This window comes from Apis laboriosa, unplaced genomic scaffold (genome assembly GCF_014066325.1).
Source record: "Apis laboriosa isolate Shangri-la unplaced genomic scaffold, ASM1406632v1 scaffold63_cov154, whole genome shotgun sequence".
In the NCBI taxonomy this organism is placed as follows: Eukaryota; Metazoa; Arthropoda; class Insecta; order Hymenoptera; family Apidae; genus Apis; species Apis laboriosa.
The window spans coordinates 198,535-224,637 of NW_025223982.1; the positions used below are offsets into that span (position 1 = coordinate 198,535).

Sequence of the window (26,103 nt, forward strand, 5' to 3'; positions counted from 1 at the left end):
AACAATATATGCAAAATTGAAGTCTTAATAAAAGTATTAAGACTTAATAAAGTGTTAATAATTCTTTTATATTTAAAATAGTAAAATAAATTATATAATTAAAAAATTAAATATTTAATACTTAACATAAAGGTTATATTGATTTATATATTTTCATTATCTCAGTTATTTACTTAATCGTTTTGTCAATAATAAAAATTTTATTTGTCTGATTTAAGGTATGAATTCAATTTTTATCTATATCAATTATTGTCAAAATGAAAAAATGAAATATTTATCGAATTACTTATTAGTTATAATATTATCTATAACCTATATTATTTCAGATTTTAAATAAAAAATGGTATGTGTACCATGTGTAGCTATACCAATATTTCTCATTATATGGAGATTTTTGATACAACCATTATTTATAAAATGGTGGCAGTTTAGAAACAAACAAAAAGAATTAATAAATAATGAACAACAATTGGTGAAAGAATGTAAAAATGGAGTTTGTACGTTATCATGGTCAAAAAAAGAAAATAAAAAATTTGATTAAAAAGCTTTAAAATTCATAAACACTATTTTTATTTAATAGTTTATTACATAATCAATTAAATTTTATATTTCAGTTTACAATTTTTTAAATTAATATTCTATTTCATGCAAATTGTTTATTATTAATATATGTCAATGATATGTTATGTATATTATCTACAATAAATATAAAACATATTTAAATTCATACATTACTTCATATTTTAATATAATTATTTACTATCTTACATCGTACTTTGAATAAAATTGAACTCTTTTTAAGTAATAAAAAAGGATATTACGTTTATTAGTTTAAAATACATTATATGTCACTTAACAAACACTTAAATATCAATAAAAAGTTTATTCAGAAGTTTTAATGTACATTCCTAAGTTCCACTTCAAACATTAATGTACTATTACCAGGAATAACAGGTGGTGAACCTTTTGCACCATATCTATAACAAATATATTGTTTGTAAGAAATAATAATATATCTAAAACAAAAAAATATATTTAGTTTATAAATAGTAATAAATAACACATACGCCATAGCTGGAGGTATTGTAATACGACGTTTTCCTCCAACTTTCATTCCTGCAATACCAATATCCCATCCTTTAATTACTTCACCTTTTCCAAGTCTAAATTTGAAACCATCTCCATGTGTTGTTGCATCAAACTTTTTTCCATTTTTCAAACGACCCACATAATATACAGACACAAATTTTCCATTCTTAGCAAAAGAGCCATTACCTATTTTTAATTCTTCTATTTGCACTCCACCTTCTACTACTCTTTTTTTTTGATCAGTTTGAACATTCATTTCACTTTGTTGTTGTTCTCCTTTATTTTTTTCTTGTTTTATTTCTTTCCCATTTATTATTATTTTATCTTCTCTTTTTTTTTGTTGCTGTTGTTTATTTTTTTTATCTTTTTGTTGAATTTTTACCTTTTTTTCTTCTTCATTTTGTTCATTTTTTTCTTCATCTTCTTCATCTTCTTCAGTTTCTTCTTCATTTAATAATGAATCTTCATCATCTTCAGAATCATCAGAGTCATTTTCTTCATTTACTCCATCTAATTCTATATCTTCATCAGAAGATTCAGCTTCAATTTCTTGTTTAAGACGTTTAACATTTTTCTCATTTTTTAAAGAATCTGTAGCTTTTCTCTTAGATTGTTTGTCAAGTAATTGTGGTACCTGCTCATCTTCTTCTTCTTCTTCTATTTCATCTAAATCCAAATCGTCATCAGGTATTAAATAACCAGTTAAATGAACCTGACCATGGCCATGACATATGAATGCTATCGTAGTTCCTTCTTGAAAATTTAAATCAAGTGGTACCTGCCATGTTGAGCTCTTTTTTAAATTGCATAATAAATAACTACTATTTTCATAATATAACATTACTTGTACCACATTGTCATCTATAATCAATAAAATTTGAAATGATTTAGATAGAGATAGAAAAATAATTCAATATTTTAAATTAACATATTTTAAATAATAGAATAATTTATTTTCTAAATTTTTATAAATAAAATTTGTATACAACGTAATTTTACCGGCTGTTGAAAGATTTAAACTGGCCATTGATACATGGAATGATTTTTCAACGGTCTGCGTATACCGCTTATTTGGTTCTAATATTAAACCTAAAAAAAAAGAATAGAAAATTATTATTATTATATAATTTTATAAATTATTACATATATACTATTTTTAATGAAATTTTTTGTTTGCAATACAGTAGTAGTTTTTCGAAACCACATGGCGACGCCATTTTAAAACAGTCCATACCGGCAAATTTTGGATTTCGTCACAGATATTTTGACTTTAATGATTATGCTTACCCCAAAACATTTTGTGTGTAATTATATAACTTTTACAGTAGAGAAATGAAATATTAATAATTAAACTTTATATGCAAATAAATTGATAATATACATATATATATAATATATATATATATATATACACACACACACACTGAGTTTGTACGACCAATTACATATATCAGGTACTTCTATGACCTCGCGCCAAGTAATGAACAACTTAGACTTCATACAGCGCCGTTACCTAAGTCAGTTTATGTCATGAACTAAATTTTTTATAGATTATGTTTTAGTAACAGTGATAAAAATTTAATAAATTTTAATAAATAAAATTTAAAATTTAATAAATTATTTTTCTATTTTTAATAATTAAAATTAAATATTAATAAATAATATTTTTTATCAATAAAGTTATATAGATTTAAAATTTATTATTAAAGTGACCATTTTTCGAAATTTTCAAAATTTTATTTTATTTGTAATTTTTTTATAAATATTTTTTATAAATATTTATAAATATTTCTGGACATTTATTTGATATGAATTAAATTATTTTGTTTTGATTTGGAATTATATAAAATATCATATATATTTCTGATTAATAATAATTTTTTTTTTACTAAATTATTTTTTTGTTTTTTTATTTTTATAATTCAAAAAATTAATTAATAGCTTTTTAAAATGAAATTGATACTTGTTTAATTAGTACTTTAATTTATATAATTTAATTTATATATATGTAATTGTATAAAAAAATTTAAAAAAATTTTCTTCTCTTTTCACTATGATTAAGAAAGATTGTAAATCTAATAATTATATATGTGAGTACTTCATTTAAGGTATGTTTTCATGTAATGGTAAATTGACTTTTATGATATTATACTATATATGATTAAATATTATATATTATATAATATATACTATATATACTATATAGACATGATCTGTAAAAATCCTCAAGTCAAATTGGAACAAAGATAATTAGAAAAATGTGATATTATTTATAAGAAATATATAATTTAAAATGAATAGTGCATTAAATATATACTATAATAGCAATATAGAATGAGTTACATATTTGATTATGAATAATTTTTAAATATTAATAGCGTATATATTATATATTATAAAGAAAATAATTTATTAATAGAATAAGAATAAATTTATAAAAATTATTTTATTTTATAATTAATAATTATGAATAAATAATTTTTTTTTATTATTACTATTTTTTTTTTAAATTAAAATAAGTTATAAGAAATAATTAGCAACATTTCAATTAAAATTTAATTTTTTTGAAATTATAATTTTCAATATATACATCATAATAAGCATTATTTAATGTTAAATATTATAATATAAATAATTATAAATTTAATAAAATTATGAGAGTAAAATAACAATTAACATATAATAAAGTGAAATATATTTTATTATTGATTATTTAATAATGATTAAATTGCATTTTATAATATATTATATAGTATATATAATAGACATTAAATAAATATTATTGCTTCCATTATTATTTTATTATGTAAAATTATCATTTTATCTTTGTTTTAATTTTTATTATTAGTATTTAGAATTATCTAAAACCATGAATATAAATATATATTATTTAAGAAATCATGATTTTAATAAAATTAAATGTTGCATTCGTAATATTGAATTTGTATTGTGACTTATAATGCTACACAATAATAGTATCACATAATGAAAATCATAATTTTGTTATCATGAGAATATACCTTTAATATTATCTAATATACCAATCTTAATATATTTTTTCAGTCGATAACTGAAGTTGTTATTATGATTTAATTTGTTTAATTCTAGTAACTAGATTTATTTCGTCAAATGATTTTCAATCATATGGTATAATTTAAAAAAATCAAATATAATATTTATATGACGATATATATACGATATATATACTGATGATATAATATAATAATTTATTATTAATAGAAATAGAATAGTTTGTATAGAATTTTTATTTAAAAAATTTTGATAGTGTTTTGAAGATTTCGTACAAAATGATGATGGATTATTTCGTTACAAATAATTCTTTAGCTCCTGCACCTATGGGAATTCAAAGTACAGCAGGTGCCGTACCTGTAAAAAATGATAAAGGTTAATAATTAGATATAATTATAGTATAGATTTAATAATATAATCTAAACCTAATTAAAAATTATCATTATATAAAGTATAGATTTGCAATTAAAATTTACTATTAAATTTAACTTTTTAATTTACTATTAAATTAAATATCATAAGTATTATGATATTTTTAAAATTTAAAATTTATTTAAATCTATAGGTGAACTCTCTATGAAAAAAGTAAAAGTACATCGTTATGTTTCTGGTAAACGACCTGATTATGCACCAGTTGCTAGTTCGGAAGAGGAATCTGAAGAAGAAGATTTTTTGGAAAGACGTGTACATAAAAATTATGAAGAAAATGAAATTTCTACAGATACTCCTACACATTCACAAATTAAAATATGTGATGAAGATGATCCACGTATAAGAAGATTAACACGTTTAGAAAAACAAAAAGAATCAAATACAGAAATTCGTGCAGAAAGGCATAGACATATACATGAACCAGAATTAATTGAAGTTGAACCTGAAAGAACACGAGAAAGAATTAAATTAGAAAGTTCAGATTCTTCAGAAGATGAAGAATTGTCAGATTCTGAAATTGAAAAAAGACGAGAAGCATTAAAACAAAGAGTTTTATCTAAAAAAGAAAATGAAGAAGAATTAATTCATGGAGAAGAAGATGAAAGATCAGGTGATACTTCAGAAGAAAGCTCAGAATATGAAGAATATACTGATTCAGAAGAAGAAACTGGACCAAGATTAAAACCAGTTTTTGTACGTAAAAAAGATAGAATTACAGTAATGGAAAAAGAAAAAGAAGCAATGAAACAAAAACAAGCAGAAATTGAAGCTAAAAAAATGGCTGAAGAACGAAAACGACAAACATTACGAGTATATAATTTGTAATTATATAAATAAATTAGTAAAAATTATTATATAGATTTTTTCTAATATTATTTATTACATAGATGGTAGAAGAAGCAATAAGAAAAGAAGCACAAGTTAATAAAAATACAAATGACAATGAAGGAAAACTTGAAGATGTTTGTACAGATGATGAAAATGATGAAATTGAATATGAAGCTTGGAAATTACGAGAATTAAAAAGAATTAAACGTGATCGTGAAGAAAGAGAACAGTATGTTATATTAGCAATAATAAACTTTATATCTATTTTTATATTTATCTTTTTATAAACATATGTTTTAGGCTTGAAAAAGAACGACTTGAAGTTGAACGTATACGTAATATGACGGAAGAAGAACGAAGACAAGAAGCGCGATTGAATCCAAAAATTATCACAAATAAAGCAGCTAAAGGAAAATACAAATTTTTACAGAAATATTATCATCGTGGAGCTTTTTATTTAGATAAAGATGATAATATATTTAAACGAGATTTTTCTGGTGCAACTTTAGAAGATCATTTTGATAAAACAATTTTACCAAAAGTTATGCAAGTGAAAAACTTTGGACGCAGTGGTAGAACTAAATATACTCATTTAGTTGATCAAGATACAACTCAATTTGATTCTCCATGGATTTCAGAAACAGCACAAAATTTAAAATTTCATAATAATCAAGCTGCAGGAATGAAACAAGTATTTGAACGACCATCATTAAAAAAACGGAAAAATGAAAATTAATCAGGGTATGTCAAACAATTTTAATTTTAATATTTCTAATAAAATTTAATTTACATAAAATTTAAATACATACAATTTGATATATGAACATTAATAGATTTGTAATTAATAAATTTTCTATCAGTATATATTATTACAGATTTTGAATATTAAATATGCAATAATTTATAAATATATATCATTTTTTTTTAGCATTTTTTACTATTTTTATCTATCTTTTATACAACAAACTTTTTAAAGCTTGTTTTGCCGCAGCACATTTTGCTTGTTTTTTATTTGTACCAAATCCATGAAAAAGTTTTGTTTTCCCTTCAATAGTTACTTTTAAAGGTATCATAATAGTATTTGTATTTTCAACAATAGTTGTTTTTCTAAAACAAATATGTAATTGTTAACTAATTTTAATAAAAATGAAATATTAATTAATAATACTTACAGAAATTGTGGATGTGCACCTTGAGTTTCATATAATATACGAATTGGCTGTTTCGGAATATTTTTGCTAAATTCATCTAAATAAAAACATTATCATATTATATAATATGTTTATATATAGTAAAATATTTTAAAAATATTAAATCATTTATATATATATATATATATATACCAATTTCTTTATGCATGATGGAATATATTATTTCCCATACAACCATAAGATTTTTATTACTATCTAAGTATATTGCACCTATTATGGACTCAAATATATCTCCTAAGACTTTTGGAACATCTACATGTTCAGCTATATTACACTCACTTTCTTCTAATAAAATCCATAAAAGCTAAAAATTCAGAATATACTTATAAATAATAAAATATATATATATTTTTTGTAATACTTCAAAATTTATTTAATATTATTTTATTAAAAGTAGAATACCTCATCATTTACAATATAATTTCTTTCTTCTTGAAACTTCACAAATCTCTCTATAATATCATTTAATTTTGGAGAATAACATAATAATGCAATATGTAATCCATGTCGAACTGTTAAGCATGCAAAAGTAATATTATTCACAAGAGCAGATCTTAAATCTGTTAAAGAACCAGGATTTAAATTTCCGCAATTTTCATAAATATAACTTGTAATTAAAAAATCTGTAATAACATTAAGTAAAACATATTAGTATATTATCAATAAATATTTAAAATAATTTTTCAAACAACATATTCCATTACCAAGTATTGCATCACCAAGAAATTCTAATCGTTGATAACATTCAGTCATATTATTTGCTGAATATGAAGGATGTGTAAAGGCCTAAAGTATTTAAATTTTTAATATTCTTTTATAATTTATATTTTTTAATTAAATTAAATCACTAAATTATATTTTGTAATTTTATAAAATGCATTATAATATTCCATCAAAAATAAATTATTTTTAAAATTATTTTTTCTTTATTATTAAAAATAAGAATAAAATTAGAAATTACCTGTAATAAATATCCTCTATTTTTAAATTTGTATCCAAGTTTTGTTTCTATTTCAGAAGCCCAGGGCATACAAGAATTTATGTCTCCTTTAGAAATTATTGGATTTTCAGAAGTACCAAATAATAATGTATTTGAGTCAATTTCATTTGGTAAAATTTGAAACCATTTTAATAATGTTAGAGTATCTTTGATACCCATATTCTATTAGAAAAAAATTTTATATTAAAAAAAATATATATTAAAAAAAAAATTATAATATCATAAAATTTTTTTTTTTATTTACTCTAAGATATACACCAATCAATGCTTCCACACAATCAGCTACTGCTTTATCAGAAACAGTTTGTATTCCAAGATAATGCTCCATACCAGTTTGTGATTCTGCTAATTCCCAATTTAATATTTTTTGTTGTATTATATTTTTCGTGGTTTCACTTATAAGTCCACTAAATTGTTCTTCTTGAGGTATTTGAATTTCATATAAAACAGTTGGTGATACCTTATATAAAATACTTTATATACTTAATATTTTGCGAATTTTAATTAATTATATTTTATATTATTGAACAAATTATTACATATTATAAAAAGATTATAAAAATACTATAAAATACTATAAAAATTAATTTAAATAAAAACAAAAATAATTTAAATAATTTATTGAAATACATATTATAAATGATATAGCATTAATATAATTCTATATCATATATTTAATTTTGTTTTATTTAAATAAACAGATTTTTATGATGTTATATGTATAATGTTTTATAAAAATTATAATGTTTGGAATAATATTTTTCTATTATATAGTAATCAGACTTTCTTAATTTTTAAGATATTTGGAAAGAATTATTGATTATATCATTATATTAAATTTTACTATTAATTATTAAATTTTTATATTAAATTTGTATATAATATGTATATTTGTGACAATGTATATCATTATTATCATTATATATTATTGCCAGTTAGACATAAAGATATTCAGATAATATATTCAGATAAAATAGATAATCAGAATCTAATCTTTATTTTTTCTTTGTAGTTTATATGAACAGGCGATTTTGCATTAATAAATAAAAATAAATAAAAAAAAAATTATATCTATAATTATTTATTATATTTTGTATGTGAAAAAAATAAGAATATAACATTTCAATAATAAATTTATATTGTTTATATATAATAAAACAATTTTTAAGCAATAATATCATAATATTAATTTAATAATTATTAATTAATATCATAATAATAATTTTTTTATAAAATATGTTTTTTATAAGTAATTTAAAGTTAATTTTATGCCATAAAAATAAATTAGTATTTTTACATTTTTTATTAAATATAAATAAATAATTCATTTAAAAAATTATGAAAAATTTTTTATAAATTTTATTTAAAAATATTTTTATAAATTATTTGTATAAATAAAATAAATAAATAATTTGTATAAATTATTAAATATATATACTCAAAATATATCAAAATATATACTCAAAAAATATAAAATTGAGTATATAAATATAAATATTATATAAATATATACTCAATTTTGTTCTATCTCAAGAATTAAGAAAATCGGATGATTATATATATAGGAAAAAGTTGTTAAAAAAATTGATTTCTAGAACAAATTTAAAAATTATTAAAATAAAAAAGTGTCTAATTTTTAAATAATTATCATTTGTTTAAATATTTTTATTAAAAATTTTTGATTTGTTGACAATTTTAAACATGAAAATAATACAAACCTCTGTTTCTAATAATACATCTTGAAGTTGCCTAAATACTGTATAAGCTGGAGCAATGAAATTGCTTAAAGGTATAAAACTATCAACTTTCATACGTCCTGGAATATTTTTTTTAATTCCACAATAATAGAGATTACGATTCCCAATTATTTTTCCTTTTATCGTAGTTAAAGAACCTTCACCATATTTTGGAAATTGATTATATAAAAATAATGATATAATAAATTTTAAATATGAATCTCCTAAAGTTTCTAAACGTTCTAAATTAAATGCATCATTTCCTAATTTAGTAGTTAATGCCTATAGAAATTTATATTTTTATAAAATATAATAATATAATTGATTATATTAAATGATTAAATTTAGAAAAAACAATTAAGAATGTACTTACATACATAACTTGAATAGGATCTGGACCACATGAATTTTTTAACATCAAGATTTGTAAAGGAGGTACTGGTATTAATGATTTATTTAAGAAATTAGTTTTATTTCTTTTCTGTAAAATTATAATTTTTATAAATATTATGAACAAATATAATGTACAAATATCATTAATATCATAAATATTGTAAATTTTTAAAAATATAGATTTAAAAAGAATATGCAAAAATATAGATATATAAAAAAGATTATAAAATATTACCATTATGCTGTTATTTGAATTAAATGTTTCACTCATAAATTGATAATAATGTTCAATTTGAATTAATTGAAGATCTTCAAGGTTTCTGAACAAATTTGGTGGTTCTTGATATTTTGACCATGGATATTGATAGATTTCTGTATTTAATACTGTACAAAAATAAATTTAAAATAAATTTTCAATAATAATAAAATAATTTCAATAATAAATTGTAAATCAAAAAAGTAAAACAATAAATATATAAAAATAAATCTATAAAAATATATAACCATCTATTTCTGGTCCATTTAAAACTGGTTCTGATTCCAAAACATCAATATCTTCTGTAACATTTTCGGACATTTCAAATGATTCTTCTTTTTCTTCTTCATCACTTATTATTAATGGAACCCATTTATTATTTGATAATAATCCTAAATTAGTTTCTTTAGCAATAGTATATCTTAAATCTTCTGCAACTAGAAGCTGTGAAATTCTGTGCAAAATAGATGGTAAAATTGTTGCTTTGAGCCAATACAAAGCTGGAAAATTAATTTTAATACATAACTCTGGGACTAAATGTTCTTTCATATTTTTAGGCAAATCTACATATCTTCGGTTCTTTGATTCACTCTGCATATGTCTGTATATAAAAATACAATTTAATTATGAATGAAATGTATCTAAAAATTTGTATATTACCTAGGCAATATATAATTTATTTTTCTTGATATTGCTTTTACTTCTAACATTGGTTGTCTTAAATTGTTTATTGTTAAACCATGTTTCTCTTTATAATAATGAGCATATGATAAAAAATTATCAGTTGGAAAACATGAATTTGGTGTTATATCATCACAAACATGGGTAACAATATATGTTTCTGCAGCTCTATAATTAGGTTTAACTAATGTTAGTTCATAATCAGTGGATTTAAAATCAAATGGAACTACTGGTGATATATATTCAATATATTTATAATGTTTTATAACTTGCCAATTTATGTTCCATTTTTCATCAACTAAAAAATTATATTTTAAAATAGCATTTATTACTTATACTTTTTCATTTGTATTTAATTTTAAAATAGGAAAAAATATTAAAAAATTTTTAATATCAATCTTTTTTCTTATATCAAGGATCTTATATAAAAAGAAAAAGAATAAACATTTTTATTACTTATATAAAATTTATATTTTATATTTAATTAGAAATTTTATTTACCTGGTGTAATTAAAAAACAGTTATCAAAATTAGAATTATCAAATACCATAAATGATTTTATAACTGGTATAATTTCACTAAATATCAAAGTATGAAAAACTTTTATGAATCCAACTTCTTCTTCAGATAAAATCATTGTTACATGATTTACTTTAACATCAACATTTAATTCACCAACATTCATAAAAATTGGAAAAGATGGTATCTATAATAATAAAGTAATAAAAGTATTGTAGAAAATAATCATTACAATAATTATAAAAGAGATCTAAAATTATACCTGTGGCATTTGTTTTGCAGAAAGTATACCAAAACCTGCACTATTACATAATAAATTATAAAATACTAAATATCGATTATCATCATGTGGTATAGGATATTTAGGTGTAGCATGAAGAATATGAAGATAAACTGTATTTTGTGGAAGAGGAAATGCACTATATAGAGCTGATGGAAACTATAAATAACAATTTTAGATAGAAATATTTATTATACTTAGTTCAATGAAGTAATTAATTTTTATACTTTACTTGTAAATGATGATGTCGTTTTTTATGATATGTTCCAAATAAAATAGTTTTTTCTGAATCATTTTCATCAATCCAATTTGGAAATAAATAATTTAGATTTTTTAGAAGTAATAAATTTTCTGTAATTGGTTGTAATTTATCAGTTAATTCACCAATTTTATGTAATTCTATACACATTTTCATAGCAGCAGATCTTTTTGCGCTATTAATAGAAGGCATAAAATCACCAAAAATGACAATTTTTAATGGAGATGCAATTGGTAATTTAAGAGAAACCTAAAACATATTTAATAAAATTATAATTCTTATATAAGTAAAAAAATGAATAACCAGAAGAATAATTTAAAATTTATTATAATTTATTTATTATTTATTATTAAATTATAATTTATATATTTATTACCCTATATTGTATGCAATTATTTATTGTATTATTTAAAATTTTATATAAAATCCAAATAGGCGATAAACATGCAAATTTTGATTTCATTAAGGACATGCAATATTTATTTATTAAATGAATTGCTGTTTGCTCAGTTATACAACATTTTTGTCCTTCATTACTAATAACAACATATGGCTGTATTTTATGTTGATATAATTCATTTTGTATTTTATTTTCAGTTGGAACATTACGTTCATTAGTTTTATTTAGTAAAAGCTAATTAAAAAATAAAAAATTAGTAAATTAAAATAGTTAATTTGTAAATTTTTAATGTTTAATAAAAATAATTATGATACCTCTTGTAAGTATTGTTCTATCTTTTTAAATTCATTATATCGGTTTATAAACCGTAGATTTCCTTTATCTAGTAATAATATATATTGACTATGTACATGACGTGCTCTTCCTTTACTTTGAATATATGTTCTTACATCCATTGGCAAATCATATCTAATGATTAATGAACATTTTGGTATATTTACACCTTCATCCAAAATATCTGTTGCAACAATACAATTTGACAAACCATTTTTGAATCTGAAACAAATTTTAACAAATAATACATTTCAATAATTTTTAAATAATACATATATTTATACTTAAGATTTGCATTATATTAAAAAAAAAATTTTTTTATAAAATATACCTATGTAAAGCTTCCTTATTCCATTTTGATATACATAATGTTTCTTTACAATTTCTATAAGGATCATTTGAAAAACCAATAAGAAATTCTGGATGTAAAAATCTATATTCTTCATTATTCATAGATATATTCTGAAATAATATAAATAATAAAATAATGAAAAAAGATTAAATTAATAATTATATATATATATATATATATATAAATAAAAGAATTATTATTTACCTTTAATATTTGATATAATAATTTTGCAGTAAATCGTCGTTTTACAAAAATAATACAACAAAATTGTTGGTCTTTACTTTTATTATTATAATGATCTTTTAATATTTTAAAAAGTGTTCGCACTTGATCAGATGAATAACTAAAATTACAAATTATAATATTGTTTTAAAAAATTAATTTATGTACTAATTATATAATTGTTAATACATTATTCATTAACATTAATAATTTATAACATTAATAATATAAAAAAATAAATGAAATTAACTTACTTGTAAATTTTTTCTATTTCTGTTTTATTTTGCATTTTATTTTCTAATAATTTTCTACATTTAGTAATTTCTGTTATAATATATTCCATAACAATTATAGTTTCCTAAATATAATATATTATATTACATAATATTAGTAAAAAATAAAAAAATTGTCCTGTTCAGTAACTACATACCACATCTTCTATATTCTTTTTTAAACATTCTAATTGAATTAAATGGAGTAATAAACATTTACTTGCACCATAAATTCCTATATTAAAAATGAAATTTAGTAAATTATATATATATTATATTTATAATATTATATATATATTATTTTCAATTATTTCTATAAATTATTTTATATAAAATAGAATACATAATTAGAACTATTGTCATTTGTTTCTTAATTATTAATAATTTATTATATTATAATATATCAATATTTCTAATAACTTTATATTAAATACTTTTTAAATTCTTATCATTTTAATATATATAAAATATAATTTAATACATATACATATAAAATCATTGTAAAAAAAGAACATTCTAAAAAACATTTAAAAAATAATCCTTTCTTTACTATAATACTATAATTTTATAAGTTCCACAAATAACATTTTTTAAAATGGATTTTTTTCATAATTAAAATAGTAATTATGGATTGAAATAGTAATTATGTTTATTTTACATATTTTACATATCATCATCATTTCAAATTTTATTGAAATTGATTCCAAAAAACTACTTTAAAGGTTTTTATTCTAAATATAAATATTTTTCTTTTATAGATTATTTTTAAACTAATATTTATTATAAGTATATAATAAATTATTAATAAAATTAATAGTAATTATTCAATAAGTTATTATGTAATAATAGTACATTATTTTGTTGATAAATATTTATTTTAAACTACATGTTTACCTAAATCAATTTTCATTAGTTATTAGTAAAGTTATTAGTGCTGAAATTTTAAGATAATGGTTCTAATTATGTATCTTATGAATATATATATATAATAATATAATAATATATATATATATATATATATATACATATATACATATATACATATATATATACATATATATATATATATATATACCTGTATTTGAAAATTGTTCTTTGATATTATTTAATATGGATAATAATTTTTTATTTATAGATTTTGGTCTAAAAATTACACTTGATTCATTATATTTGAAATTATCTCTTAAAATTACACAATTTAAAATTCTCACTGTTTCCTGAATAATATTATTTATTTGCTTTCCAACATTGTCTATTAAATATTGATCAAATTCAATAATTTTTTCATTTGGATTTGTATAAAAAGATGTTATTGCTGTAACTACTTTTGCATGAAATGTAATTTCCAAAGACTACATATAAAATAAAATTTAAATTTTATATATTAATTAATTAAAATATATAAATATTTTATTTGATACAATAATCTCTCAAATTACACAGCATAGACAACCATTTCAGAATTTATTTTATTTTAAAAAAAATATTTTATTTTGTTATATCATAAAATTTTTCTAAGTGGCATTTTCAAGATTTCAAAGTGATAACTCATTTTATGATAAATATATTGTTATATTATTATATAATATGTTGATTTTTTAAGGTAAATCATTTATTATCGGTTAATAAATTAAATTCTATTTGAAATATTTTTTAAAATATAAAATAATAAATAATTGAACTAATAATACAATTAATACGAATAATATGAAAAAATAAATCAAAAATATAAAATAATTTATATTTTAATTTCTAAAGATATCTTTCATATATATAAATATATATATATATATTAATATTTTATGTAATATATTTAGATATAAAGATAGATATAAATAATTATATCTAAAGATTCAAAATATCTAAATATATATCCTGTATAAATGAGAGATTATGTATTCATTTGTAAATAAAATTTACAAATGATTATATAAATAAAATTTACCTCAATAACTGAATGTATTTTTTCTAATTTTACATTAGAATTTAATAATGTTGCTGAAAGTCCTAGTACTTTTGGTTGATCCTCCTTAGAGCAATTTTTAAAGTATTGCATTATTTGTCTCATAGGATGATCATTTACTGCTCTATGACATTCATCAAAAATAATTAAATTTATTCTATTCAGAAATATATATCCATGGCAGAGTGCATCTATTAAAATTTGTGATGTCATTACTAAAACCTACAATATAATGTTTTTAAAAAGTTTATATGTATAAATTTAAATGTATAATTCATGTAATTTCGTTAATTTATATACAAAAATTATTAGTAATATTTATAATAGTGTAAAATATAAACAATATTTGTACATTATTATATATTTATTACATCATTTATATATTTTAATTAGTAAGATATCAAATATATAAGATAAAAAAAAAAAAATCTGATATTTGTATTCACTAAAAAGAATATAAAATATTTAATGAATTCAAAAAGCATCTGTTCAAACATCAATTCCCACATTCCACTAAGTGCTGCACAAGACAATTCAATTAATCTTGTAATATATTCTTTTGTGAAATTTTAAACTCTATTAAATAATAATTAAATAACTATTAAATAATAAATATTGATTCTACCAAAAAAAAAATACTTTTAGCACTTGTTTATTATTCATTTTTTATTTTTTTTAATGAGTATTATAAATATTTTAAATCAAATTTTTTTCATTTTGTATAATTTTATATAAATTATATATATAATAGTACTTTTATATAACTATAAAAATTTGACATTATATAAAATTTGGATGAAATATAAAAGTAGATAAAAAAATTGACTGAAACTTAATTGAAAAAAAATATATTTATATATACAAATAATTTTTTTGATCATTATATACCAATATAATCAACTTTTAATACCTTATGCTCTTTTAATTGTGCATTCCATTCCTCATTTGTCCAAACATCAATTCCCACATCTCCACTAAGTGCTGCACAAGACAAACCAGTTAATCTTGTAATATATTCACTTTGTTGCACAACTAAAGGTACTGTATTCACTATAAATACGGTATGTTTACCACCTTTATCATAAGATCTAAATATAAAATTCATTTTAATAATTGATATTAAAATATAATTTTTTAAAAATTTGTTACATCATATTCAACATATAATTCATGAACATACTTTCTTATATCTGCACTTAATTCTTTTATGAGCATTACAGCAATAAACGTTTTTCCAGCTCCTGTTGGTAAATAAATAATAACATTTTGTTTACATGCAGTTTCAAACAATTCAATTTGATAAGTTCTTGGTATAAATTCATTCACATTATTCTCCATAATCTAAGGAACAAAAAGAAATATTTATACATATAAATTTATATAAAAAAAATATAATACATAAAAATTGTAATTACATATATGTTTAAAATAATTGATACTTACCAAAATAACAATTTTAACAAGTAAAATTAATAATATTTAATTATTATAATAAATACAATTTCATGTCATTGAAATATACACATATATATAATTTTTATACTAATAAGTTTTTTCACTTTATCTTATTTTTATTTTTAAAAATTCAAGAAGTGACTTCATTACATAAAAATTCATAGAAATCAGGGAACTCCCTAATACTGTTAACATCTGGTTATCAGTTATCATCCGGTTATCCCGTGTTTAAATTGATTCATAGAAATTAACATTTTAGATGTTGTCACAAATAAATCTTTTCTAAATTTCAAAATTAGTAACTAATTATAATACTAACGTTTTTATTAATTATAATAATAAATATAAACATAATATAATTAAATTATTTTTCTAAAAAAATTAATTAAATATATATAATTATTTTAATATTTATATTTTAATAATGTATAAATATGATGATTATTGCAATTAAAAGATATAAAAAAAATAATGCTATTACTATACAATAGTATTGCTATTTTTATTTCATATACATATATAGTTTTTTATTAATTGTAATAACGTTATATTATATATATATAGCTGTAAGAAATTAAAATAAAATAAGATGTAAAATAAAAATTTAAACATTTTAAACATAAAATATTTTTCATAATTTTTCTTTCAAAAAACTATGTTGTACATAAAAAAATAAAAATGAAATAATTAATATAAAATATAGAAAAACTATAATATTATCATAATTAATTTGAATAGTTAACTAATTCTTATATTAAATTATAATTGATTCGTTGTATTTTTATTTATTATGATATTAAATAGGCTGCTAAAAGTTTGTTGGTATATAATTTTGATCTTTTGTAAGATCAGTGTTACCAATAGATCTAAAAATTACTAAAGTTAACATCTTTCAATGAAAATACTGCCATGTAATCTTTTTTCACTATTATATCATAAATCATAATTTAAATATTATATATTGTATAACAGGACAAAGAATTAACTAATTTTACGTTATTATATTCATAAAAATTATTGAAATAGTAAGTACTTATTTTTTTAAACAATTACAAACATTTCGTGTATTATATATAATAATCATTTGCAGTCTCAAGTGTAATATTGATTATTAAGATATTACAAAATGAAATTAGGAAAAAGACACTTCGAAATCGCTACAAGATGGTAAATATTTAATTTATTCTTCAATAATTTTATTTTATTTAATATATCAATTAAAATTTATTTCAAAAATTTTAAATATCTATGATTTGCTAGGTTAAATTTAATAATTAATTATATAATATAATTTATATATTTGTTATATACATCAATTATATATTTGTTAATTTTATTATACTGTATTAAGTTTATGTTTTTATAAATCATCATATATTTTGTAAAATATATATAAATCATAATAAATATAATTTTTTATGAATTAGGATTCCATCTTTAATGGTGTATACAGGAGCTGCTGGTTTGACAGTGGTTTATCTCACAGATTGGAAAGTAATAGCTAGATATATACCCTTTTATGGAGGCAAATTCAAGGATTAATATATTCTTTAATAAAATATATTGGCAAATAATCATAGAAATTAAAACCAACATACAAATTAATAATAATAGTAATAATAATAATAATAACAATAAAGTATAATATATAATTATTGAATGTATTATTTATTAAATACATACATTAAATATTATCTACAAACTTCTTATAATACATTTAATTATATTCTATTTTTGATAGTTTTGCTTCTTTTTCTCTAAGTTTTTCATATAATGTATTTGCTTCTTCTTCAACTTGTTTTTTTGCAAAAAAATTAACATATTGTTTGAAATAAAATCTGAATATAAATAATATAAAACAATGTTAATTATGTATGTTTTTATCATTAGTTAATAAATAAATAATATAATTATACTTACTTATAAATAGCAGTACAACCTAGAACACCAGCTATCATAAAACTTATTTTGATCATAGGATGTATAAAAAATTTATTTTTGATCATGATACATATCCTTTAAAATAAAAAATAGTTTTAATTATTATGATAATAATGAAATTTTTTTTTTTTATATCTTTCAATAATATTTGATGAATTTTTTTTTTCATTCTTAAAATCTAATAATTTAGATGAGGATATTTGATAAATGAATAGATTCCAAAAATATAAATTTTAATATTAAGAAATTTTTTCTTAAAAGTTATTATATTTAAATATAATTCGTTATTAATTTATAATTTAAATAGAATTAATAAAATTAAAACAATTCTTAAGTATAAGTCAAACGTAAATCAAACTTGATTTCAATAAATATAAATTTGATTAATAATTAATATTTCATTTAGAATAAATACAGAAAACTAAAAAGTTATAATATATAATAGATTATTATATATAGGTTATATAGTGTTACTAGAATATGTATGTCAATTTGTGTAATAACACAAAAAAAATTAAACTTAAAATATGTTAATGAAATGTGATATTTTATTAATTTATTTTAATAAAATAGAAATATAAAATATAAATCTAAATTAAATCTTAGATATGTCATTACATAAAACAAAAAAATATATAACTTAATTATTTATTTTTAATATTATTTCATTTATTTTTTCATAATATGAAAAACTTACTTTATTTAAGTCTGTATTGGAGAAATTCTTTTCAGCAAATTGTTTTAATGGTTGGTTCCAAATATAATAACCAGTGATAGCACCAAGTATTGCAACTATATAACCTTCACGACGAGGTATACGGGAAAATGCCATTATAAATATAATAATTATATATAATTAATTCTTATAATAATATTTTATGTGAATATAAAATTTTAATTCACATAGAATTCACAAGTTTAATTATTTTTAATGAAAATATAAGTATAAAATACTAACTTTACTTTCTTAAATAAAAATTATAAATATAACTACTAAATTTATACTATAAAATCCAGAACATTTGTATTTCAAATATGCGATGAATGTTAATTGTTCGATGTTAGAATTGCGATTTAAGATGCACAAGTTAAATATAACAGATGTATATACATAGAACGTATAGAATAATATAGTAACATCATATATTATATGTATTTTGAATTATAATTGTTATGAAAATGTACGATAATCATAATTTCGATATTTCAGCATATTGTCATACATTATATTTGTACGTTGTAATATTTCAAAATCACTATTTGAATATCATAAAACTATTATATGTTCGAAATATTTATATCTGATCTTAAAAATCATGAAAATGTTTAAGACAAAAAATAATATGAAAATATATAAATTAATAAATATAGAAATCATTTTTGTTATACATTCAACTTTTTTTTAATAGTTAATGAGACACTATAAAATAAATGCAATAATTTATCAATTACATAACTTGAATTTTAAAAAATTTTATATTTGTATATGAATATATAATATAATAATATATATAAATTATATATAAATATATAAATTATGAAAAATAAAAGTTTCTTAAATAATATTAGTAATATTAGTATAAGAACTTCATTCAATACTATTTTTAAAAGAATATTTTTTCCAGAGAAAAAATTATATAAAAACTATATTTTTATTAATATCAATAATTTTTATTTATTATTATTAAATTATACAATAATACAATAATTATAAAAATTTATAAAAATTATTACACGAAATTATTAAAATTTAAAATCGTTAATTATTTAAATTTTACCAATAAATTTATAAAATTTATTATATGTATCTAATTGAGTTTTAAAAATTTCTTGCATTGAAACGGATAATGTTCGAGATAATAATGCAATTCCATGTTGATCACATATACTAATTAACTGATATATACAATTTTGTAAAGAAATCTAAAATAAAATATTGAAATAATATTGATTATAATATTTTTTTAATTATAATAATAATAATATATATATAATTACATATCTATTCCAGAAAAAAATATTTTTTAATGCCCATTTAAATATTTATAATTCAAGATTTTTATATGAATGTCATATTAATTATTTTATACAATGTTTAAAATATTCAAAATAAAAAATTTTAAAAATTAAATAGAGGAAAAAAAATAACAAATATATATTGATAATAATTAATAATCAAATATACTAATAATTAATAATCAAATATAAAAAATATACAAATAATTTTAATAAATTAATTTTAAAATTAATAATATATCAAAAATAAAAAAAAATTTGAATGCTTATATAGGCAAATATAAATATTATGTTCCTAAATAAAATGTGCTCTAAAAATATTTACCTTAACGTAACTTGCTATTGAATTTTCTGAAAATAATTTCAATAAATCTGCTATTAGATAGGGACTTATTCGAATCATATCTTTCTTTAATTTTGTTAAAGAATTTGTAAATCTGTATACAAAATATAATAATTTAAAATATATATGTATATATATATATTTATATTAAATAAAAAATATTTTACTTACTTTTCAATATCTAATGCAAGACATTTGAGTATATGTTCATCAGATTTATTAATAATATCTTTGGATTTATATGTAAAAATATTTAATATTTGTCTAAATAATATCAATAATAAAGGTATTCTATCTCTAATTAAATTTATTCTTACTTTTAGCAATACATTGCATAATGCTAATGTATCATTACAGATTAATATTGTATTTTTTTCTAATGATTTTAAACTAAAAATTATACTCATATCAATAACATATCCAGGAAGATATAAATGTTTAGCAACAAGAATATTTTGAATTAATTTCAATAAACTTGACAAAAATTTTTCTGGTATATTTATAGTTTGTATTGTTTGAATTAAATTATTTATAGCTATTAAACGTAATTTATTGCGATCATTAGACATATTTATTTTTAAGATAGTATTCCATATAATACAAATATTTTCCAAATTTTTTTCTTGTGTATTCAAAAGAGTTTTTACCTATAATAAATTAAATTAATTATTAATAAATTTCAGTAAATATTTTGTTAGTAATGAAATTAGATTATTAAACAAATATATAATACATAATAATTTATATAAATTAAAAAATTATATAGATGCAATTTTTTGTGACATAATTCATAAATTTTTTTATTAATTTAGTATATATTTATTGTATAATATATACTATAATATTATAGATATATTAAACATACCAATTGATTATGTAATTCTTCAATAAATTCAGAAAATTCTTTTGGTTCACTTAATTCTAACAATGGTAAAAGCACATCTACAAACGGATATTTAAATAAAGTATACCATATTATTTTTATAGTCTGATTTGTAATTTGAAATATCTTTTTATTATGTAATATAATAATCATAAGTTGTAAACCATTTTGCAATAATTCATTTGAAATTTTATTATTTTTATCATTCTGTAATTAAAAACTCCATTATATATTGTATAATTTATAATATAAAATTTTATTAATTAAATTATATTTACCACAAATATATCTTGAATCATTGATTCTGCTATATTTTTTAATTTTTCATCAATATTATCATTTTTAATACTAATTTTTAATATTAGACATAATGTTTTCATATGATCCAAATTTTTTGTTTCAAAATATATAGTTTTTATCATAATTTTAATTAATTTCTGTTCTGCTTTTTTAATTATTATTTTTTGATTAATATTTAATTTTGGTTTAATATTTTCCATAGATTCTAATAAAAAAAACATATTTTTATTGGAACTAATTGAAGATTTTATATATTTTTTCACATTTTTATATGAACAATTCCTAAGAAATAATTCCAATGGTTTTTTAAATATTCTATTTTGAGACAAGAATGGTAATAATAAAGAAGGTTCTATATATTGAAATATATCAATGCTAGATCTTTCCAAGAGATCTAAAAATGAAAAAAATTTTATATATTAATAATTTTTGATTAAATATCTATATAACTATAATATACAAAATGTGAATATATCCATGGAATACTTTTGATTTTAAAGAAAATAAACACAAAATGTTGCAAAAATATTGATCTTGAAATTCATTTATTAAATTATAAGAAATTAAATTTTATAAAAGATAAATATATAAAAAAATAGTGATATAATAAAAATAAAAATAGAGATAGCTCTAAATGATAGCTCATTTCATAATGCAAATGTTAATTATTATAAATTAATATATTAAATTATAAATAATTATATAAATAAAAATAAACTTTAATCAATATTTTTATATATATTTAGATTTTATATTTGTTTTGATCTTTAAAATAAACTTTTCAAAGATGTTTCACGAATATATTAACATTTTGCAAACAGAAAAGATACCTGAAAACATAGTATTACACAAAAGAACTATTTCATTATTTTCATTACATTCCATTCGAAGAGTAAATAAGAACATAAATATGATCAATTTTAAATTAGTACTCAGAAACATTACTGGTAAATGAAGTAATACTTCTAAATATGTTTGAATTTTACATAAAAATATATTTTGTATTTGTACCCATTTATTTATTAGCAATTCCTCTTTTATAGATATTAATATATTATTTATTCTTTCACATTTAGTAATTTCAGCTTCAAGTAAACATTCCTAAACAGATAAATAAATATTATTTAATTTTATATATAATATAATATTTTAATAATTTTATATATATATAATATTTAAATATTGATAAAATATTAATGCATAAATTTATTATACATACTGCATTAAAACATTTACTAATAGATTTTGTTGTACTTTCTGTTATTAAATATCCAATTTGTGTAAAAACACAAGTTAATATAAATATTATCAATCTTTTATTTTCTTGTAAGTCACTTTTATGTAATATTTTTACCCATTTATTAAAATTATCCACATTAGAAGTCATATCTGCTAATAATAAATGTATCACTTTTAACATTTGTTCATTATTTAAAAATTGTATTATTTCTGTATCAAATTTTAATATGAAATGCCAACAATATTCTAAACCACCTATTAAATCATTAAGCATCACAAAAGATTTATTTAATGCATTTTGAGACATTTTAATTCGTTGTAAAATAAGCTTATTCTGAAATCAAAATATATGTAAATATAATTTCTATATGATTTTAATATAAAATGAAAAAAAAAAAACTTTCTAAATTTTTATAAATTATATTCATAAAAAAATAAAAAAATTTTAATAACATACCATATTATTCTTACATTTCTCATTTCCAAATTCTTTAACTTTTTTTATCAATTGTTGCCACTGATGTTCTGATATTGATGATACTAAATTTTCTGAAGTAATATTTGGTATATAATAATTTAACATTCTTTGTGTTTCATTCCATGAATATATTGCAGTTAATAGTATTATAACTTTTTCATCATAATTTAATCGCAATATTTCAATCGTCAAAAGTGATAGCACATTTTTTAGATCATTGAAAGCAATTAAAAATTTTTGGTATGAACTAAATGTTCTATTATATTCAAAAATACATATACCATCTAAAAATGTAATAAATAATTCAACTATTGCTCGAAATAATAAAATATTTTCACCTATAATAAAATATTAAAATATATAAAAATCAATAATAATTCCATTATTATAATTTATAATTATCATTTTTACCAATGTTATTAGATTGAAGCATTTGCAAGAAATCTATTTTTAAATGATATGTCAATGTTTTTAATATACTTATACTTTGTGAATTTGTTATATTATTTATTGCTTTTATTAAATTTTGTTTGAATTCATTTGGAAAAAACATATCATTTTCCATAATTGATACATGATTTGAATTATCTTTTAAAACTATTAATATTGCTGAAATTAATTTTTCTTCCTGTTTTAGATGTATAGAAGCATCCAAAATGGAAATCATTAAATGTTTATATTTTAGTCTTGATTTTTCTATAAATATTTTTTTAAATATATTTTGAATTCTCTTCTCAATTAAAAGAGGATTAAAATAACAAAATTGAATCAAAAGATCATAATCTGTGTTATTCATACTTTTGCTTTCTAAAATATCATCAATTATATTTTGACAATAACTAAACAATGTGATATCATTTACTTTGTTATTAAAATTAAATGTTACATCATTTAAACATTTTAAAAGAGTATTTAAAATCTTTTTTCTATATATTCCAGAACATTCAATTAATTTTCTTAATATTATATCTAATATAATAGTATTTGATTTGAAAGTACTAACTGCTACACGAAAGAAAAAATTAAATATCATTAAATTGCTCTGCAAATCTTTTATTTTTGCATTTTGTATCAAAATAGATATATTTTTTATTATATTTTCATCTATTAAAAATTCTCCATTTTGAATATATTTTCTTTCAAATACTAATTGCTGAATACATTTATGTGTTATTGCACCCAATCTATTACTATTATCAGTACAGGTGTGATCAATTATAACACATAAAGGATATAAAATATCATTTATAAATATAACTTTCAAAATATCTTTCTTAATAAAAGCAGATTTATAAATTTGTATTAAATTTTCTATAACATTAATTATTGTATTATATGCTGTTAATATTAGTTCATTACTTTTGTTAATTAATGAAATTTTTATTCCATCTATCGAGGATTCTTTAATATTAAAAGCATTTTTAAAAATGTTATTTACACATTCTAACAAGGACTTTATTAAAAGTCCTAAATCTTCTGGTTTACTAATAAAATACTGTTGAATCCCACTATTAGAAGTTAATAAACTACAGCATTCAAAAATATCTATATATATATATTTCATATCTTTCTGAAATGTTTCAATTACTATTTTTATTAACATTTTTATTACATTTGTCTTAATATTCAAATATTTAATTTTCAAACAATTTTTTAATGAATTCCAAATTTTCTGATCCATAGGATGTATACTACAAAGCCATTGTAGAATATGGTCATTTTTATGTATTATTGGTATGTCAATAGCACAAAACGCATTTTCTGCTAATTTTAAACGTTTGGGTAAAGGTTCTTCATTTGTGTTTAAACGTTTCAATAATTCTATTAAGTAAAAAAATATATTTATTTATAATAGCAAATATTTAAAGGTTATATTTTCATTCATGTGTTAACTTACCTACTGATAAAGACATTTCAAATATTTTTATATTTCACAATAATATTCAGTTTTCAATATATTTCAATAATTTTTTAATAAGATATTTTAGTACATTATTTGTACAATTAAGATATAAATGTTGTAATATAAATGTTGTAATTTTATTTTTATTAGCAGAATTTACTATTCTCTATCTTTTTTTGCATAATATTACTCTTCTTATCAATTTGCACATTCCGTGTTATTATAAACACAGCTTCTAATGTATCTATGAAATACGTCAGTAAACTAAATTTCTCTATTTACCTTCTTT

General features: G+C 18.5%; 4 protein-coding genes and 3 long non-coding RNA genes across 9 annotated transcripts; 3 read left to right on the plus strand and 4 right to left on the minus strand.

Annotated features, from left to right (window-relative positions):
- Positions 1 to 36: 36 nt before the first annotated feature.
- Positions 37 to 561, plus strand: LOC122718428. Its single transcript, XR_006347380.1, has 2 exons — positions 37 to 218; positions 327 to 561. It is a non-coding gene; the product is annotated as an uncharacterized LOC122718428 (long non-coding RNA).
- A 233-nt stretch (positions 562 to 794) lies between these two features.
- LOC122718408 (46 kDa FK506-binding nuclear protein) lies at positions 795 to 2,581 on the minus strand. The gene is made up of 4 exons (XM_043943422.1): positions 2,377 to 2,581; positions 2,089 to 2,178; positions 1,068 to 1,950; positions 795 to 977 (listed from the first exon to the last, which is right to left on the minus strand). The coding sequence occupies exons 1-4, from the start codon at positions 2,384 to 2,386 to the stop codon at positions 896 to 898; spliced, it is 1,065 nt and encodes a 354-aa protein (XP_043799357.1). The 5' UTR covers positions 2,387 to 2,581; the 3' UTR covers positions 795 to 895.
- Positions 2,582 to 4,212: 1,631 nt separating this feature from the next.
- Positions 4,213 to 7,747, plus strand: LOC122718449 (microfibrillar-associated protein 1). 3 transcript variants are annotated; one of them, XM_043943488.1, is made up of 5 exons: positions 4,213 to 4,494; positions 4,685 to 5,361; positions 5,439 to 5,608; positions 5,680 to 6,120; positions 7,611 to 7,747. In XM_043943488.1, the coding sequence occupies exons 1-4, from the start codon at positions 4,398 to 4,400 to the stop codon at positions 6,113 to 6,115; spliced, it is 1,380 nt and encodes a 459-aa protein (XP_043799423.1). In that variant the 5' UTR covers positions 4,213 to 4,397; the 3' UTR covers positions 6,116 to 6,120; positions 7,611 to 7,747. The 3 variants fall into 3 exon arrangements, with proteins under 3 accessions (XP_043799423.1, XP_043799424.1, XP_043799422.1); XM_043943489.1 differs by lacking the exon at positions 7,611 to 7,747 and adding an exon at positions 6,308 to 6,326; XM_043943487.1 differs by having other exon boundaries at positions 4,214 to 4,494; positions 7,608 to 7,741.
- LOC122718450 (endoribonuclease Dicer) lies at positions 6,122 to 16,766 on the minus strand. The gene is made up of 26 exons (XM_043943490.1): positions 16,700 to 16,766; positions 16,437 to 16,597; positions 16,167 to 16,344; positions 15,239 to 15,478; positions 14,369 to 14,645; positions 13,452 to 13,528; positions 13,276 to 13,379; positions 13,004 to 13,142; positions 12,779 to 12,909; positions 12,429 to 12,669; positions 12,091 to 12,348; positions 11,688 to 11,963; positions 11,438 to 11,614; positions 11,158 to 11,362; positions 10,636 to 10,954; positions 10,224 to 10,576; positions 9,955 to 10,103; positions 9,700 to 9,807; positions 9,309 to 9,608; positions 7,835 to 8,050; positions 7,552 to 7,752; positions 7,295 to 7,376; positions 6,993 to 7,213; positions 6,723 to 6,894; positions 6,552 to 6,627; positions 6,122 to 6,486 (listed from the first exon to the last, which is right to left on the minus strand). Exons 2-26 carry the CDS (start codon positions 16,592 to 16,594, stop codon positions 6,327 to 6,329), a joined length of 4,818 nt encoding a protein of 1,605 aa, XP_043799425.1. The 5' UTR covers positions 16,595 to 16,597; positions 16,700 to 16,766; the 3' UTR covers positions 6,122 to 6,326.
- Positions 16,767 to 17,617: 851 nt separating this feature from the next.
- Positions 17,618 to 18,366, plus strand: LOC122718417. The gene is made up of 3 exons (XR_006347375.1): positions 17,618 to 17,736; positions 17,802 to 17,878; positions 18,139 to 18,366. It is a non-coding gene; the product is annotated as an uncharacterized LOC122718417 (long non-coding RNA).
- Positions 18,352 to 19,604, minus strand: LOC122718418. The gene is made up of 3 exons (XR_006347376.1): positions 19,350 to 19,604; positions 18,632 to 18,727; positions 18,352 to 18,549 (listed from the first exon to the last, which is right to left on the minus strand). It is a non-coding gene; the product is annotated as an uncharacterized LOC122718418 (long non-coding RNA).
- An 815-nt stretch (positions 19,605 to 20,419) lies between these two features.
- On the minus strand, positions 20,420 to 25,871 carry LOC122718412. Its single transcript, XM_043943426.1, has 10 exons — positions 25,809 to 25,871; positions 24,323 to 25,732; positions 23,891 to 24,249; positions 23,414 to 23,767; positions 23,025 to 23,295; positions 22,173 to 22,588; positions 21,877 to 22,101; positions 21,183 to 21,658; positions 20,994 to 21,105; positions 20,420 to 20,575 (listed from the first exon to the last, which is right to left on the minus strand). Exons 1-10 carry the CDS (start codon positions 25,822 to 25,824, stop codon positions 20,420 to 20,422), a joined length of 3,795 nt encoding a protein of 1,264 aa, XP_043799361.1. The 5' UTR covers positions 25,825 to 25,871.
- Between the last annotated feature and the right edge of the window lie 232 nt (positions 25,872 to 26,103).

What these genes read in the sequence shown, in the direction of transcription:
- LOC122718408 (XM_043943422.1), bottom strand. An exon ending in TTTAAATCTTTCAACAGCCG is followed by an intron (nt 1,951 to 2,088) that starts GTAAAATTACGT and finishes TATTGATTATAG; the next exon opens with ATGACAATGTGGTACAAGTA. An exon ending in ACAATACCTCCAGCTATGGC is followed by an intron (nt 978 to 1,067) that starts GTATGTGTTATT and finishes TATTTGTTATAG; the next exon opens with ATATGGTGCAAAAGGTTCAC.
- LOC122718412 (XM_043943426.1), bottom strand. An exon ending in TTAGTAAATGTTTTAATGCA is followed by an intron (nt 23,296 to 23,413) that starts GTATGTATAATA and finishes TTATCTGTTTAG; the next exon opens with GAATGTTTACTTGAAGCTGA. An exon ending in GTGTAATACTATGTTTTCAG is followed by an intron (nt 22,589 to 23,024) that starts GTATCTTTTCTG and finishes TTTCATTTTTAG; the next exon opens with ATCTCTTGGAAAGATCTAGC.
- LOC122718450 (XM_043943490.1), bottom strand. Translation starts at nt 16,594, where the DNA reads ATGGAGAATAATGTGAATGAATTTATACCAAGAACTTATCAAATTGAA. An exon ending in CTGTTTTTTAATTACACCAG is followed by an intron (nt 10,955 to 11,157) that starts GTAAATAAAATT and finishes ATAATTTTTTAG; the next exon opens with TTGATGAAAAATGGAACATA. An exon ending in ATCCTATTCAAGTTATGTAT is followed by an intron (nt 9,609 to 9,699) that starts GTAAGTACATTC and finishes AAATTTCTATAG; the next exon opens with GCATTAACTACTAAATTAGG.
- LOC122718449 (XM_043943488.1), top strand. Translation starts at nt 4,398, where the DNA reads ATGATGATGGATTATTTCGTTACAAATAATTCTTTAGCTCCTGCACCT. An exon ending in ACCTGTAAAAAATGATAAAG is followed by an intron (nt 4,495 to 4,684) that starts GTTAATAATTAG and finishes TTAAATCTATAG; the next exon opens with GTGAACTCTCTATGAAAAAA. An exon ending in GATCGTGAAGAAAGAGAACA is followed by an intron (nt 5,609 to 5,679) that starts GTATGTTATATT and finishes CATATGTTTTAG; the next exon opens with GCTTGAAAAAGAACGACTTG.